The 14,767-nt window shown below is 64.6% G+C and overlaps 1 protein-coding gene across 1 annotated transcript in view; it reads left to right on the plus strand.

Moving 5' to 3' along the window:
• The window catches only part of LOC119096195 (mannose-P-dolichol utilization defect 1 protein), a gene marked incomplete at its 5' end in the record, with an annotated part of 37,543 nt that extends 25,557 nt beyond the window's left edge, over nucleotides 1–11,986 (plus strand). Inside the window, 1 exon segment of the mRNA XM_037218987.1 lies at nucleotides 11,232–11,986. Within this exon segment, the coding sequence (XP_037074882.1) occupies nucleotides 11,232–11,492 (261 nt within the window).
• Nucleotides 11,987–14,767: the final 2,781 nt, after the last annotated feature.

Raw genomic sequence — 14,767 nt, forward strand, 5'->3', positions numbered from 1 at the left:
CCCGCCCACCTGCCTCAGTCCAACATGCGTCTCTTGCGAACCTCCCCTTGAATTGCGAGGCATGTCGGAGATCGTCGTGTGGGCACGTGACTGGGCCGTATCCGCGCGCGGCCGGAGCTGCGCTCGGCCGGCGTCGCCGCTGGGGGAGGGGAGGGGGAGAACGAAGTCGTCCTGTCGCGGTGGCGCCGCCGCGCGGGACGGTGACCCCTGACCCGGCCGCCCTCGGCCGGCCCGATACGATCACGCCGCCGCCGCAGTGGCGCACCTAATGAATAATTAAGATTCTGTTTACTGATGCCGCCGTCGTGTACGATTAAACAAATTACACCAGTCAAGACTTTATGAGAAATGGAGTGGCGCGGGCACCGTGAAACTCGACGGTGGGCGGCCGGCCGCGTGTTGTGACTCCTTGGCCCTGGTAGCTGCTGATTAAACAACGGGGCCCGACTCGGTCATTTCGTTAATTATGGTCCGAGCTCGGGTGGCTCGGTCCCCCATATTTTCCTCCATGTACCAGCAGTCTCTCCTAACTTTGGGGATGATCCCCTCACCCGGGGTGAAAAAGCCGGCATTAAATGTCGATCCGGGGGTTGAGGGCAATATATGCCCGGCACAAAAACGCTAATCCGCCTGTGAAGGCGTTGAGAAGACCCCTGCGGCGTCGCGCACTGCCTTATGATTGCACTATATGGAGCGGTTTATGTCAACGATAAACTTTATAGAGCCACACTTATCACCGTTGTGACACCACATAAAACGGCCGCGGCTGGCGGCGACGATTTAGTGGCTGTGATTTTCCGGAATCTGTGGCGGCGCGCGCGCGCGCGACCGTTGCACGCCCTGGCGACCGCAGCTGCGTCGCCGCCGCCGCTGCTGCAGTTTATTGATAGCGTCCATTACGGCCAGTGACACGCGCGGTCGGTCGGCACCGGTCGGCCAGGGGTCCGCTGGGGGTCGGCCGCGGCCGGCCGCGCCGTAAAAACGCCCGGCATCCAGCGGCCGGCCCCTCCCCCGCGCTCTCTACACCTTGTCTTATTATGCAAATGCGCGGGGTTAATCAGCAGATTTGAGGCCTGCGACCGACAAAGGCGGCACCGCCGGGCGGCGGCGGCCGCTCTGGACTCGGTGGAGGGGCCGGCCGTGTCCTGGCGGCGGTGGCCGCTCTGGACTCGGTGGAGGGGCCGGCCGTGTCCTGGCGGCGGTGGCCGCTCTGGACTCGGCGGAGGGGCCGGCCGTGTCCTGGCGGCGGTGGCCGCTCTGGACTCGGTGGAGGGGCCGGCCGTGTCCTGGCGGCGGTAGCCGCTCTGGACTCGGTGGAGGGGCCGGCCGTGTCCTGGCGACGGTGGCCGCTCTGGGCTCGGTGGAGGGCCGGCCGTGTCCTGGCGACGGTGGTCGCTCTGGGACTCGGTGGAGGGGCCGGCCGTGTCCTGGCGACGGTGGCCGCTCTGGGCTCGGCGGAAGGGCCGGCCGTGTCCCGGCGTCGCACCTATGGCCTGCTCCCAGGCCCTTCCGCGTGACGGAGTCCGCTGTGGGCTGGCCTGCCGCTCTGGGCACTCCGGACCCTCGCGCTGGGCCGAATACGGGGCCCAGACGGCCCGAGGCTGCTGTGTGGAAAGGAGAGCCGGCCTACCCGGAGCCAGCGTGATGGCGTGGACATGATAAACTACGTGCCCTTTGTCACGGCCCGGACGTTCTGGCCTACCGCGTGACGATCTGGACACTGCGTCCCTGCGTGACAGCCCTGACGCTGCGGTCGGAGCGCTGTGTCCTGCGTGGCGGTCCGTTCGCCGTGTGTCCGGACTGCGGTCCCCGTGCTGCTGCGTGGCGGTCCGTGCGCCGTGTGTCCGGACCGCGGTCCCCGTGCTGCTGCGTGCCGGGCGCCGGACGGAAGGGTGCTGCTGCCGGTCACACGTCGGCGCCGAGGCGCGCCGGGCCGCCGGACCACGCCGACGCAATGTCACAAGCCGAGCCCACACGCGGCACAGCACACAGCACAACACACGGCACAGCACACGGCACAGCACACGGCACAGCACACACCACAGCCTACGGCACAGCACACAGCCCACAGCACACAGTACAGCACACAGCACAGTCCACGGCACAGCACACGCCACAGCCTAGGGCACAGCACACAGTCCACAGCACACAGCACAGCCCGCAGCACACAGCACACAGCACAGTCCACGGCACAGCACACACCACCGCCTGCGGCACAGCACACAATATGGCCCAACCCAAAGTGCACACCACATCCCACAGAACAGCCCAAAGCAGACCCCACAGCATGATCCGGGCCGCGGTCGCCGTCCGACCAGGCCGGCGACGGGCAGCGTGGCGCTGCAAGGTGACCGGCCAATGTAATCTCGGCGGTGTGTCAGTCACACGCACACGCACGCACGCACTTGTCGCCCGTCAGTGTCCAGCGGCAGCCCTTTGCGGCCGGTGACGATCCGGCCCGGTCCTGCGCCGGGCCGCTGGCGGCTTCTGCAGGGTACAGCATCCGTAGCATGGGCTCTGTGTGTACCGTATGCGGGCAGTCGAGACCCGGCAGGCTTTTGTTGTGGAAGGGCGCGTTGGGGTAGCTTGCTGTTCATGCTTTATCGGCATTGCTGCGGTCGCGTAACTCACATAGGTGACTGAAAAATAAACGGGCTGCTTCCACGCGGCGTCCGTTGCTGGTGTCCCTCGCCGTCCTCGGCCTCCAATGCTGCAAATGTGATGAGCCAGACGTGTATGTCGAGTCTGGCGGTCGCCGCGGTAACGGATCGGCCGGAGAATAATCTCCCCGATGTTGTCGCGGGAACTCGCGCGGTTCGGGCGTCCACGTGATCAGAACACGGTTCGCTCTGAAGTGGAGCACTGCCGTCCCTGCTGCGGACCTGCTGTGTCCGCTGGTGTCCTCCCGTCTCCGCCACGGCCGAGGTTCGTCCGCCGCGTGTCCTCCGTCAGCGCGGCGGCCGTGCTGTGTCCGCCTTGTGTCCTCCGTCTCCGCTGCGGCTGTGTCCGCTGCGTGTCCTCAGTCAGCGCGGCGGCTGTGCTGTGTCCGCCGTGTGTCCTCCCTCTCCGCTGCGGCTGTGTCCGCCTTGTGTCCTCCGTCTCCGCTGCGGTTGTGTCCGCTGCGTGTCCTCCGTCTCCGCCGCGGCTGTGTCCGCTGCGTGTCCTCCGCCAGCGCGGCTGCGGTGCTGTGTCCGCCGTGTGTCCTCCGTCTCCGCTGTGGCTGTGTTCGCTGCGTGTCCTCTGCCAGCGCGGCTGCGGTGCTGTGTCCGCCGTGTGTCCTCCGTCTCCGCTGTGGCTGTGTTCGCTGCGTGTCCTCTGCCAGCGCGGCGGCGGTGCTGTGTCCGCCGTGTGTCCTCCGTCTCGGCTGCGGCTGTGTCCGTCGTGTGTCCTCCGCCAGCGCGGCGGCGGTGCGCGCCTGTCGGCGGCTGTCAGTCGGGCTGGCCCAGATCTGTCGGGCCGGGTCGGCCGGGTCGCCGCCGCTCGTCCCAGCCATTGTGCCGGCCGCCCGGCTCCGGCCCGCTCCATCAGGCGGCGACGAGGCGCGCCCCCGCCCTGGGTCGGCCGGCGCCGGGTCAGGTGGGCTGACCTGGCGGGGTCGGGCTAGGAGGCCTGCCCCGGGCCGGCCGGCCGGCGCCGGGTCAAACTGAGTGGCAGAGTCATACTGATGATGTCTCACACTGGGCACCGTCCCCTGCTGGAATCAAACAACGCTACCAGCGGAGCCCAGTTTGCCCCCAGGATTCATGTTGTATCCACTCCACTCCTTCCACCCCACTCCTTCCACTCCACTCCTTCCACTCCACTCCTTGTATGTGAAGTGGGGCGCATCGGATGCCCACTACCCATTGCACAATCCCAAGGACGAGGATGTACCCTGTGACGTCGCGGGTAATCATATCAGGCATTATTTTTACGCCTGAGCTTAGGGCACCTTCTGGTGTAGATACCTAGGACGTCACCGGCAGCAACTCTAGGACGGCGTGTGCCTATGAAAGACGAGTCTCAAGCGAATAGACGCTGTGCGTGTGGCTGGACCGTCTGTCTCCGGTCGAAGAGCTGTCGCGGTCGTGATTACGGGCCCGCGCGATCCGACACTCTTTTTTTTCTGACACACACTGCCATGAGACATTGCAGTGCTTGAGGTATCATTCCTGTGGTGGTGATGCATCAAATGGCAATAGCAGCCAAAGGGAATCAACGCTGCCTTTTCTGTCAGATGGGATGCGTAGCAAGAAGGATGACTGAACTGTCAAACGTGTTAGATATGGAAGGTGGCGAGTTGGTCATTGTCCAAACGTGAATATTTACATTATTTTTTGTTGGCAATTGGTCTCAAATGTTCCCATATATGAAGTCACACACACAAGGTTGCGGGTATTGCTATTAGTTCCGTAAATGCCGATACCATTACCTTCGCGTATGCTGTTCAGCGGCAGACGTAATGCCGCCGCTAGCTCAGTCCGCTCGTGTCCGAAAAACCGGGTCAGAACTCCGGAGGCTTGTCCTCCTGTCGCGGGCACGCCCCCTCCGCTGGCCTCCGCGTCCTCTCTGCGTCTGGTGGGCCCACCCAGCCCGCATCGCGCCGGTAAAACACGGCGCCGGCCGCTGCCCGCGCCCCTGCTCCGCTCGCGCTCAGTTTGTTTTCTCGTGGTTGTTTTGCCTGCGGCCGGTGATCTGTCATTTTCAATTAGGAGAAGGGGCTGTGGAAATTGTGGCCAGTTTTCTGCGGATGAAAGCTGCAATTAGGAGGTGGGGCATTCCTGGCATTGCGGCCGGGCCTTGGAGGCTGCGATGCAGCCCCATTGTCCGAAATTCCGGCCGCGTTTGTTTTGTTCCCACCGATGCGGGTCCTGTGCAGTAATTCAGGAATGCCCACCTTGCGGCCAGCTGTACCAAAGAGCTCTCCAAGCACAATGAGAGGTTGGTTCCTGGTTGGGAAAGTAACGCTTGATCACAGTTCCTAAATGAGTGGTGGTCGGCGTTTTGTGATGATGAGCGTGGTGTTGACGGCATCAAGGTCTACAGAAATGTGCAAAGAATGCAAAGTGGCCTTAAATCCAGCTCTCGAGAAGCGGTGTGCCCTGGACACCACGTGCCCACGCCGTCCAGTGTCATATATCGCGAGCTGTGCCGGCATAACGACGGAATCAGCTGTGTTCAGGGGCGAAACGCATCGAGCGGAGGCGCTGCCGTCGCCAGCCCGACGTCTGCCGACGCTGGTTGTGCCTGGTGTTCATGGCGGCGGTACCGGCGCACAACTGTGACACTCGTGTTACCGTGGTGTTGGAGTCGCAGCGAGGCGTCAGTGCCGCATCTGTGGGGCGATGGTGGCAGCGTCAGCGTCGCCGCACGGACGCCAGTGCCGCATCTGTGTGGCGACGGTGACGGTGCCGGCGTCGCCGCACGGACGTCCTTACTGGCGTCAGTGTGTGACGTCAACCGTTGTGCAGGCGTGTGCTGACGTCACCGCGTGACGTGACAGTATGACGTGGTTGCCGGCGTCACAGCGCGCGGCGCGTCCGGCGGCGGCGGGTGACCTGGGCACCCCCCGGGGCCCGGGTGTCCGGGTGACAAATGGGCGGGCCACCCAGGACCGGAGGTGCCCCGTCGTGCGCCGTCCCGACCCCCCGACCCTCGCCCTCCCCCCCCCCGTCCGTCGCACCCGATCGGTATCGACCCAACTCTGACCCCGCCGCCAGCCGCGGCCCGGCCGAGCGTTGCTATATCGGGAGCCGGTGCGGTGGCCCCCGCGCCCTGCCGCTTGTCGTTGGGCCCGGTCCGGCCGACCTGGCGTGACCCCCGGCGCGGCCTGTCGACGACCTCTGCTGCACGGAGACATTGTCTTCGGATGGCAGTAGAGGATAGGCCTAGCCTGCTTAACCCCTGGACCGACTCCTCATATACTGACCACGATTGCGGCGCTCCGCGGTCATCCTTTGGATCACGTGTGCGATTTGGCGGACGCTCCGTTTTGACCGGCTGTGCTGCGCTGTCGCCGCGCGGCGGGCCGCTGTTTTTCGGGGAATCGTGGTGATCGGACCGTCTTCGCCGGTTTCCTTCTCGGTGGGATTATTAAGATGTTCGTGTGTGTACAAAGTTTGACCCAGTCATTAAAAAGGCATTAGTTTGTATGGACGGTGTCGGGAAGCCTGTGGTCTCGTAAATTGAGCTGGCTTTTCTGCGCTTGGTTTTCCCTATCAACTTTTGTTATGAATTGTCTGTCGCGCATAATATGCGGTTACGCTAACCACCGCTGTTAGTTAACGATTCCCGTTGTGAAGATCCACCGCGCGGCCTTCTATCATTCCTTTCGTGGGCGCCGGTAATTTTTTAACCGCTCCCAATGCGCACAGTTTGGTGGAAAGTCGACGTCTTAATGCGGCTGGGTCGCGTTTCCTGTCGCGCTTAGCAGAGACTAATGTGTTTGATCATGACAGCGGGCGGCCGCCGGTTGATCGCCGTTCGTGGCTGGTTGCATTAAACCGCCGCCGAAAAACGCTGAATCCTAATGTTTACCGAGTCTGTTTGTCAAACTCGTGCCGCGACCGAATTTGTCAGAAGTGTGGTTAAATTTATGTTGCATACTGACCGTATAATCATGGGCAATAAGCTTTAGGAATCGATCTTCCCATTGTTGGCGACGGGTCGTGTGCGCTTTGTCTTGGGGCGCTTCGGCCGGCCGATCCCCGCAGTCAGAGGTCATGCACGTGCGCCGTGACCTATGACCCGAGCCGGTGCCGGGCGGGCCGCGCCCCTTTGTGGCGGCCGCCGGGCCGGCTGCGGCGTGCATTACCGCCGTGTTAAGTTACCGGCTACGACCGCCAGGCAGTGGCGCCCATCGGGCGAGCGCGTTTAATAGTGCTCACCGCTCGGAGCGCTCTCAGTCGGCGACGTCTATGTCGGCCGTACGTCACCGGCCAGCACGTACGGCCGCCGCGATTGATTCCGCCGGGATGCCAAGACAAAAGAGCGTATGAAAAATGTGCGCCGTCCTGGGAGAGAGAGGGGGAGGGCCACCGCGTCGGCGCGGGCGCTCTTTTGTTCCGGCGCGCGGCCGGCCTGTCGGGCAACTTGTTATTAAAATCGCGTCGCCGGTCCGGCCGGGGTGGTCGCAGCGCCCGGTGGTCGACCGCGGCCGCCGGCGGACCCGAGCCCGGCAGAACTCGGGGAGCTGCCGGCGCGCCGGAGAGACGCGGCCGCTCCCGTGACGCAGGCGTGGCCGCGGAAAGGACGCTGAGTGCTCCGCCTTTTTGCAATCGGCGCACGTCACCAGATGATATAGTGCGAACGGAATGATAAAATTCAGCCTGTGATGAATCGCTTTGCATGGATATTGCTCAGCGGCAATCTATGTCCGTACAATCATTAACACCTTAAATTATCGTCAAATTGGCCATCACCTGGTTGCCTGGACGATTAATCATCTTGTCCCACATCATCGCGGCGCCATTAAGGCGGCGAAGCTCCCGCCGAGGCCCGGTCTCGAACCGACGGCCCTGACTCAGCACTCTGCGGTGGCAGCGGCGGCTGCACCATCCTGACCTCTCACTCGGGCCGCCGCCGACCGTCCTGCGCCGCTGGCCGGCCGTCCCGGCCCCGGACCCGCGCCACAGCGGCCGCGGCGTCAGCTGCGCCCACCGCGGCCGTCGGGGTGACCTGATCCCACCGACCGCTTCCGCGAAGGCTCAGCTGGCGTTCCGACCTCAACTTCAACACCGCGGCCGGTTGATCGTTCCGGCGTGTCTCGCCCGCTGGAGCTGGTCAGTCGACACCCACCCCGACCTGCCGCTGTGCGCCGGGGCAGGTGTGTGGTCTCAGCCGTGCCTTTCTACCGGGAGCTGGTCCAGTCCTGCCGGACCTCTCAGGCGCAGCGAATCCCTGTGATGTCTTCTCCTGAGGCGTGGCTGGGGTCGTGCTGACGGGTTCGCACGAAAGCCGTTCGACATTAGCAAGGTCTGGCTTTATCCCGTTGGCTATGGTATATGATATGGTATGTTCGACCCACATTGGGGGCACGCCCACTCTTCTGCCGAGGCCTGTCCAGCCTACCTGTGACACCTGGTGCTGGTGACGACTGACCGCTCTCCGGTCCCTCGTCTCCACATATCCCTCTGTGGCCGGCATTACCATCAAATACCAATGAGATGCCAGCGAACGCGTCACGGCCCGTGGCATCTCAATCTCCCCGGCAAACGACCGCGACCGCACGTAAAAACCGGCCGAGCGTCGCCAAAACAAATGAATGAGCGCGCCGCCGTCATGCCAGCAGCGTGTGCCCGGCTGGTATCGGCCGGGCCGATCGAGGGCGGCGGCGGCGGCCCTGCTCCCCCGCCACCCCCGGCCCCCCGCCGGCCGTGTCATGTCCGGCCGGCGGGCGCACCTGGACCGCGATCGTATCGGGCCTGGTACACGCGGCGGGCGCGGCCGCGTGTCGGCGCCACCCCGCCGACAGGTGGACACAAATACCGACACCCGCTGCCGGCTGGGTGGCCTGCACGGCCGCCGCCGCCGCCGCCGCCGCCCGCCGCGCACGCCCCCGGCGGCGGGCGGACCGTCCAGGCCGCTGGTCCGCCGCCGCTGGACCGCCGCCGAAATACCGGCCACCGCGGGTCCGAGGACGCCGGCGATCGGGCCCCGCTTTGGGCCGGCGCGCGCAGCGGTAGGCGCGCCAGATACATATCTGAACGTATTGAGATATGAGAGCGAACGGGTGGTCCACGATGGCTGTGGGGCCGGCCGCCGGCCGAAATTGTCGCCGGCCAGGAATTCCTGCCGCTGGACGAAATGCAATGAGCTTGTCAATTTAATCCCAGGCACGTCATGAAACCAGGGAAGTACTGGACGCGCTTTCGTGCGCGGGCCACCCATCGCTCTCAGTCATGCCATGGCGTGACTCCTAGAAGCAGACCTCTGTCCTAGCGCTATCACATTCACACCCCTGCTCTGCCTGCAGCGTGCGGCCAGCGTTCATTGTCATCGGCGTCGGCCGGCCGGCTCGCGGCGAGCTGCCTGACCGCAGCCGCTTGCCCCGGCCGCCGCCCGCCGAATAGCAATGCAATCAGCGGCCAGTGACGACGCCGTTCGCGGAAATCCCGCGCGACCGCGCGAGCCGCGCGGAGGCCGCCGCCGAGCAGCAGTCGCCGCGCGGCGCGGCGGGCGACCCTCCCCGCAGCCGCGGCGGCGCGGCGTGCACGGCGGCGGGACCGCGACCCCGCGCGGCGCGGGAGATGTCGTTTCCGGCGGCGGCGAGGACGCGCGGTTCTCGGCAGCGGCGTGATTCAGGGCCGGGAGGCGCTCGACCGTGACGGACCCATTCGTCTCCGGAGCGGGCCGGGTGACCCCGCCGGCTGCCGCCGCCCGGCGAGCAGGCACCGCCGGCCGCCGGGGACGGGCGGGGGCGCCGCGTTAACGTGGAGACGTGGCGTGCACGGCCACATAGGCCACATAGAGGCCACATAGCCGGCCGAGGGCTGCGGTCTGTGCGTACTGTGCACAGGCTCCGTCCTCGCCTTTCGTCTGTGGAGGAGGCTGTCTTGTTTGGGGCTCCTGAGACCCGTCAGACTCGTCTCGCTGCGAGGAATCTGTCCCGCGAATTGCAGTATGTGGGATGGTCTCACTGAGGGTACGTCGCGCTGGGTGCCAGCGCATCGCTGCATGAGAGCACCCTCCTCCTCCCGCTCCTCTCCTCCTCCCTCCTCCTCCTGTGCCTCGTCCAGCTCGGACCTGACAGTACAGGTGATGAATCGTTTCGGGCCGGCCCCGGATAGGACTCCTGACTGCGACAAGGCCGGGCGTCCCGACATGTGACGCGCCCTGCAGCGCTCGCCGGTGCGCCGTCCCGTCCCGAGAGGTCCCGCGCCGTCAGGCTTCGGTTCCAGCGCGCTCTTCTCGCGCGACCGGGGTCAGTTTCAGAGCATAACTCCCGACATCAGACTCCGTGTTTGATATGTCGACTCGTACAACTGCTTCGTACTCGGAGGCAGCGCCGAGTCGGGGCTGCGTGCAGTCGGCCTCCGTAACGGTGAGCTCCGCCTCGCTCCAGCCTCGCCTCGTCAGCTGGACGGCCGGTGCGCCAGGAATGCCGGCCGGCTCTAATTCGTCGCGTTCTCATATAAATCAGCGGCGATGGCGGCGGGTGCCGTCGCCCGTGATCACCGCGTTGTTTATGGTAATTCGCGCAGATGATAGGGCCGGGCGCGTCGCGGGATATATCGCGCCGCACGCGGCGTCGACCCGCCCACCGCCGGACCGCCGGCGCCGCCGGCGCCCGCCCGCCGCCGCCGTCGACCATGGCTTAATCATTTCGTAAGCTTCGGCCGCGCGTCAGCCCAGAAGACATGGCGGTCACGTAGTCGAGCGTGGAAGCGCGCGCGGCGCGGCCGCCTGACGGGCGGGGCGGCGGGGGGCGCGACGCTGGTGGGAACGTCGACCTGGGCCGTGGGGTCGGTCGGAGCCCGTTCTTATGTGACGGATGACCACGGCTCTGCCGTAGCGGCGGGCCCGTAACGGGCGGCCGCATGCTGGACGCGATCGAGGCTGTCTCTGGGGCAACGCGCCACCCCAGCCGTCTCCATGCGGTCTGTTGTCGCCAAGTTGCCAGGCGCGCGCGGCCGGCACAGCCGGCTCGGCGAGGGCGCGCCGCCCGCCGCTGAGGCGCTGGCTTGCGCGCTTTGACGGACGGCCCGTTGATTTTGGCGCTGAGTGAGGAAGGAATGATCCTGCTTTGAGTACCGACGACGCTGAATGTCGCGCGAGGTGATCCTGCTGCGGCAGGTCCCGCCCAGCGGCGGGCGCTCGTAATGGCGCCACTCACGAATGCCCACAATTTGTCGGCGCCATTGTTTGGCCCGCTCGGCGTCGAATGCCATGCAAAAGAGCGCACCACGCCCAGCTGTCGGTAATGACCCGCCGCTGACGACGTTGTCGTTCGCCCACTGGGCCTCAACCGGGCGCGCTCCGGCTCCTGCTCCAGCCCTGGAGGGCGGCTGGTGCCGTCGACGGCCGGCGGTCGCCGTCTGCCGGGGCAGCCGGCGGCCGCTGGAGCATATCCCGCGACAGGTCCCAACATGTGCTCTGTGTTGTCATGCGGTTTGCAAGAGACGCGTGGGCGGGGCGCCGCGCCGCCGACCGATCCAACAGCAGCTGATATCGCCCTTTCGCGGCGCTGCGCGCGAACGCGCCCTCGTCCGCTTTATCGCCGCGAGCCCGCTGACTCCGCCGTCTGTTTGCAGCTGATCCAGGCCGTGTCCAACTTCCGCAACGGATCGACGGGCCAGTTGTCGGCGGTGACGGTGTTCCTGCTGTTCGCGGGCTCGCTGGCGCGCATCTTCACGTCCGTTCAGGACACCGGCGATACGACCCTCATCGTCACCTTCATCGCCACCTCCCTGGTCAACGGCTTGCTTGCCGCCCAGGTGCTCTACTACTGGAATGCCAAGCCCGCCAAGCCCGCCAAGAAGAAGGCAGGGAAGAAGGCCAAGAAGAGTGATTGATCTTGGCGGAGCGGAGCCTCGTTAGTCTGTATTTGGATTCGCCGAGTGGCGCGGGTAGGGAGCGCCTGGCGAATCTGGCCGCGCGCTGGGTTGTTTCGTCACGTTTTTCGATTGTTCGTTCCCATCGCGTAGGGTCGCGCACATATATGCAATGAATCCATGATAGCATCGGGGTGAACCAATGGAATGAAAGCGCGGACGGGGCCTGTGTGATCTTGCATGTACAAACGTAGGCGCTCCATACTCCACTACGAATGTGCAGCTTGTGATTTCGTGCATCGGAACCCGTGTCCAGTTCCGATGTTCTTCAGTAGCCTTTTAAAGGCGTGGAAGACATTCTGGTGGCGTCCATTGTGGCTGGACGGCTCTCGCCGTCAGCCGCCTCGCGCCGTGGTAATGCTCAATGATATGCTCCGTGTGATTTCCACGGCCCTCGCCGGCGCCTATTCTTGTCGACTCCTCTGTCGTGTATCAATACAGACCCGCTGACGAGCCGTGACGAGAGCTAGCGGTCTGGCGAGGCCGGCCGGCCGCCGGGGTCACTGGGCCGCGTCGTAGCGCACGCCGCTAAACCGGGCCCGGCGGTCACGGCGGTGTCGGAACCTACGGTCAGGTACGGCGGCGCTGCGACACCCAGCAGCGCTGGGGCATCCGACAACAGGCAGCGGCGCTGGGTCAGCCAACAGCAGGCACGGCGGCGCTGGGACAGCCAACACCAGACACAGCGGCGGCGCAGCGCTCGGCACCACCGGCCAGCACTCAGCGGTCAGCACAACGGCGCCGGGACACAGCGGCGCTGGCACTCGCAGCGGTTCGAAGACACACGATGGTACCGTCACACACGGCCGTACCTCGCGGTACCTCAGGCACCGTCGGTACCTGGACCCGGGTCGCCAAGGCCGGCGACGCGCCGTCTCCGGGCGCCGGTCTTGCCTTGCTAATTGCCGTGCCGCGCGCCACCAGCCGTGACAGGCCGGCGGCGCGCACAAAAACCCCGCCGGCCGTCGCCGCGCAAGAAAATGTAAATGCACTTCCCGCGCCCCGCCCCGCTGTCAATTACGGGGCCCTTTTGTGTATTTGATAATGACAACGTCGGTCGGGCGCCGACAGCGCTGTGGTTCGCGTCGAGCGCCGGGATGGCGCGAAACCGGTTATTTGGCGGGTAATTGTTTTCGGGGCGCGAGATGCCGGCCGGCGATACGGCACGTGCTGGCGGCGGGCGTCCCCCGTCGGCCGCGCTCTCGCCGCCACCTGTTCTATCTCGGCCGCGTCCCGCAGGGCATCGGCGGCCAGGAGCAGTGCCGAGAGCAACGGCGGCACACGTTTCTGCGGTTGACGTGCACGACGAGTGGTGTAACGGTGCGCCAATAAACCCCGCGATCGGTTATTTGCCGCGCGCCGCCGCCGCCGCCTGCGTCGTCTAATGAGCCAATCAGGATCGTCCCCCGCCGCGCGTCCGCGCTGCACGTCCGCGCTGGACATATTTGCCGTCTCTAATGACACGGCCTAACGACGGGCCGAATAAAACGCGCGGCGGCGGAGACGCGCTGCTGACCCGGGTATTCAGCCGGGCCCTTTCAGGCCGCGGCGCGCCGCGCCATCGATCCGGCTCGTGCTGTAATTAAGATCGTATTTGTGGCGGCACCGAAATGATGCTGCATATACGGCGCCGCTATGGAGCTGGCTGAGCGCGGCGTGCAGGAGCGCGCCCCTGCGTGGGGCGGGGATGGCGGCCGGCGGCCCGACGCACACGCCGCGGCGGTGCAGCGCCCGATCTGTTGTTCTGCCCGCGTTTTGTGCGGTGTGGATATTTGTGCGGGATTTCCGTGCGGAGCCGACGAAGGCCGCGTTTCGTCGCGGCGCGATGCGGTCGACGGCAGGACGAAGCGGGCTGGCAGCGCCCGGATCTGGCCGGGCGGCCCCGCGAGGGCGGAGGAACGCGGGTGGTGCAGCTGCACGATAAAGAAATCATCCGTGACGGCGCCCAGACTCACATGTTCTTCGCCTCCAAACACGGCGCCGCGCTATTTACGACGGCTGTAAGCTAACAATCCATGCTTCAGTTTTGCTCAGCTCAATTAAGCAGCGGCCGCCGAGTGTAATTACCGCGTGTAGAGCTGTAAAGGGTACAGGCCGTCCGTCGCCCCTCGGGAACCTCATTTGTAGCTTTACAAGTCACAAACCAGTTTCCTGGCCGGCGGCGGCGACGCTGCGCATAGTTCGCCACGATCGTCTCGGGAGCGCGTCATTAGGTGCCCGCTTCATCAGCTGGCGAATTAGTCAGCTGGCGGGCGCCGGCCGCCGCTGACGGCGAGATGACTGCCGGGTTTGCCTCCCGCTGTCCGGTGCCAGCGCCGGTGGCTTGCTGGCGAGATGGAACGATACGGAGAGGGCAGGGCGGGACGCGCTGCCTCCCGTCACAGGCTCGTAGAGGCCGGTGTGAGAATAGGATGGTGCATGGTACCGGTCTACCAGTTCATCTGTCTGCTTTGAGTTCCATATGTAATGCATTTAGATGCATTGCTTGGACACACACATACACGCCATAAATATATCTGCACGCATATGCATGCATATAGCTATAGTTAATAGCAGGCCAGCAATTGTTATTTCATACGATAAAGCAAATAGCTTTCTTCCGCACCAGTCATGGTCTCCTTCCTCGCGCCTACATGTCTTGCCAGTTTGCCAGGCTTGGCGGATATGCGACTCACGCCTCTGCCTCGCCTCCTGCCCGATCCAAAGCGTGACGTCACGGTGCGTGACGCCATGCTTTGGATCGAGCGCATGACGACTGTAGACCGTGGCGTTGCTGACCGAAGGTTTAGGAGTCCGTGTCGTCAGTCGGAGCGCAGAGCGTATGGCGTGAGCAATAGAGCTTTTCCACAGCGTCCGTTTTGTTTTCTAGCATCACTTTTATCTGGAGCGGTAGTGGGCAGGCATTGCTTCTCTCGCTCAAAGACTGTCGACGCCGTACACTGTCTGGCGAGCGGCGGTGTCTGCTTGCGGGACTTTCGAAAGGTGCAGTGCCGGTTTCCAAAGACCCCGTCAAGCCTGTTTCCCCTCTGGGAAATAGCTTTCTCCACTGACGGTGCAAACCCGACCTGAAGTAAATGCCCGTTCAGGTCGGTGCGTTGTGAATAAGCATGCATCTGTATTGGCAGACGTGGTCATTCTTTTCAATACGGATGCCACTGAGACGTCAGCCCCGTCCGAGCTTGCTCCCACTAGAACACAAGACGCACTGGCGCTGTTCTCGACTATTTAGTAGCCCA

The sequence above is a fragment of the Pollicipes pollicipes genome, unplaced genomic scaffold, assembly GCF_011947565.3.
Source record: "Pollicipes pollicipes isolate AB1234 unplaced genomic scaffold, Ppol_2.1 Scaffold_4295;HRSCAF=5057_pilon_pilon_pilon, whole genome shotgun sequence".
NCBI lineage: Eukaryota > Metazoa > Arthropoda > Thecostraca > Pollicipedomorpha > Pollicipedidae > Pollicipes > Pollicipes pollicipes.